General features: G+C 40.1%; 1 protein-coding gene across 1 annotated transcript in view; it reads right to left on the bottom strand.

Moving 5' to 3' along the window:
- Positions 1–1,393: 1,393 nt before the first annotated feature.
- The window catches only part of LOC112078611 (protein NLRC3-like), a gene marked incomplete at its 5' end in the record, with an annotated part of 7,108 nt that continues 5,914 nt past the window's right edge, over positions 1,394–2,587 (bottom strand). Inside the window, one exon of the mRNA XM_024144789.2 lies at positions 1,394–1,492. Within this exon, the coding sequence (XP_024000557.2) occupies positions 1,394–1,492 (99 nt within the window). The remainder of the gene's footprint in view (positions 1,493–2,587) is intronic.

Here is a 2,587-nt window from a genome sequence, read left to right on the forward strand (position 1 = left end):
ACACACCACAACACACACACACACACAACACACACACACAACACACACACACACCCACACACACACACACACACACACACACCACACACACACACACACACAGCACATCAGCATAACCTTTGTCCTAGTGGGTTAAGAATGTTTTCTTAAACTAGCCTGATTAAGTCCAAACGTCTGATATAACATTGACATAAACCCTCTACTACTGAGTTTCTCAGTCCTGCCAGTTGGATCCTCCAGCCAGCAGAGAGCAGTCTGTACTCCTGAGCTCCTGGGGATTTAGCCTCAGGTCCAGCCTCTCTCAGGTGTGAGGGGTTTACCTCAGAGCTAGCCAAGAGAAGCACACCTTCCTCTTGGACTACGACAGCTGACACTGCAAAGAGTCAAAATCATATTAAAATCACCACTCTAATTCTGGTAGTGAAAATACTGTCAGACCAGTTTAAAAAGCTGTTTTTAGTCAAAAGACAGACAGTGACGGTATCAGATTTGGGAGTGTATTTGAGGATACCAGTTCCACCACCATATCTTTTTGACAAGTGAAGCTAAACATTTTAAATGTGGCTCTGCTACTTCCAACATTTGGATTTCAAATCAAATGTTTCATATGACGGTGACAGTATATAATGTCACCCTTTATTTGAGGGTATTTTCATTTTCATGTTTTTCATTTTTGAAATGGAAAGCACTCATGTGATCTAGTCCCCCTATTTGAAGAATATTTCTGGACCAATTCACTTTATAGTGTATTAGAATCGTCAGAAAAGTTTGAGTAATTGGGTCGCATATTGTTTGAAACGCAATGGACTACATGAAGCCTGCTGGACTGCCATGATAAGAAAAGACAGAAATGAATATTGAATATAATGATGAGAGATTACAGAGGCTACAACAAAACATGCTAACCTCTCACCATTACCAATAACAGAGGACTACAACAAAAAATGCTAACCTCTCACCATTACCAATAACAGAGGACTACAACAAAACATGCTAACCTCTCACCATTACCAATACAGAGACTACAACAAAACATCTAACCTCTCACCATTACCAAAACAGAGCTACAACAAAACATGCTAACCTCTCACCATTACCAATAAACAGAGGCTACAACAAAAACATGCTACCTCTCACCATTACCAATAAACAGAGGCTACAAACAAAACATACAACCTCTCACATTAACCTTCAAATAGAGGTGACAATCGACTGTCACCTAATATCCCCCAAACACCAAAAATGCTGGAGCATAGCACCAAATTTAAAACCATACGCTTCACCTGTTCAAACACATACGTTGGACATTTGTCTGGTAAACACTTGTGATCTGGTGAAACAGTTACCACTTGTTGACCAACGACAGGAATACTGACCTCAGAGTTCTCCAGTTTTACAGTTGGATTCCCCAGTCCAGCAGAGAGGGCAGCTTCACTCCTGAATCCTTCAGGTTATTGTTACTCAGATCCAGCTCTCTCAGTGTGAGGTTGAACTGAGAACAGAGGCCAACACTTTACAGGATGTGCTGTGAGTTGACCAGCAGTGAGTCTGGCAAACACAAAGAGAAATACAATGACAGACAGTTGTATTAAAAAACGTTCACGCTTAGCTTTCCCTATTTTACACTGTAACCAGTGCAATATGATGTGTGGGTGTGACCACAAGAAGCTGAGAATAGAGAAAGCACACCTTCTTCTGTGACTAACAGCCTGCAACAGAGTCAAATCATATTAAAACTCCTTAAAAGAAAACTGCCTGTTACTCAGGCCCAGAAGCTAGGGGTATGCATATAATTGGGTAGATTTGGATAGAAAACACAAAGTTTCTTAGAATTGTTAAAAAATGTATAGTGAGTATAGCCAGAACTGAATATTGCAGGTGAAAAACCTGAGGAAAATCCATCCAGGAAATGGATTTTTTTAATGTGTTTCCATTAAGGCCCTATTGACACATAAGGGTTACGGCCCATATTTGCAGTTCCTATCATAAGAATTCGTGACCAATTCACTCATAGTGCTATAAAAAGTAGTCAAAAGTTTAAATTGGTCATAAACTCGTTGTTGCATTTGCAGTTTGTTTTGGTTATGTTTTGGGTTATGTTTTGCCCAATTTAAAATGGTGCATGGTTAACGTTCTGCTTTCCAACTTCACACTCTCAAACCACTTAGCTCACTCTCCAGATCCAAATCACCTCAATTCTGTAGTGTCATTACACACACTATATAGTTCAGTTCTTTGCACCCCGTCACTGTGAGGTATTGTTTGTTTTGGGACATCTATGCCCCTGCGACCCAGCTAACTGCCTCCTGTGGTCCTTTACAATAAAACACCGCTGCGCTCTGCCGGCTTGAAACCAGCTCTCTGTCTCTCAAAAAGAGTTAATTTTAGATGGTGACCAGACGTCATGTTCTTTTAAGTGAGCAGATAACATGTTTTCTAAAACACTACTTAAATGAAGCTGATCATGCCATGATTAAGAAAAATCATGAATGGATAATGAATAATAATGACAGTGAGAAATCAACACCGAGCTACAAACAAAAACATGCTAACCTTCTTCACCGTTACCCAATAACAGAGGACTACA

The sequence above is a fragment of the Salvelinus sp. IW2-2015 genome, unplaced genomic scaffold (assembly GCF_002910315.2).
Source record: "Salvelinus sp. IW2-2015 unplaced genomic scaffold, ASM291031v2 Un_scaffold5956, whole genome shotgun sequence".
Taxonomy (NCBI): Eukaryota; Metazoa; Chordata; class Actinopteri; order Salmoniformes; family Salmonidae; genus Salvelinus; species Salvelinus sp. IW2-2015.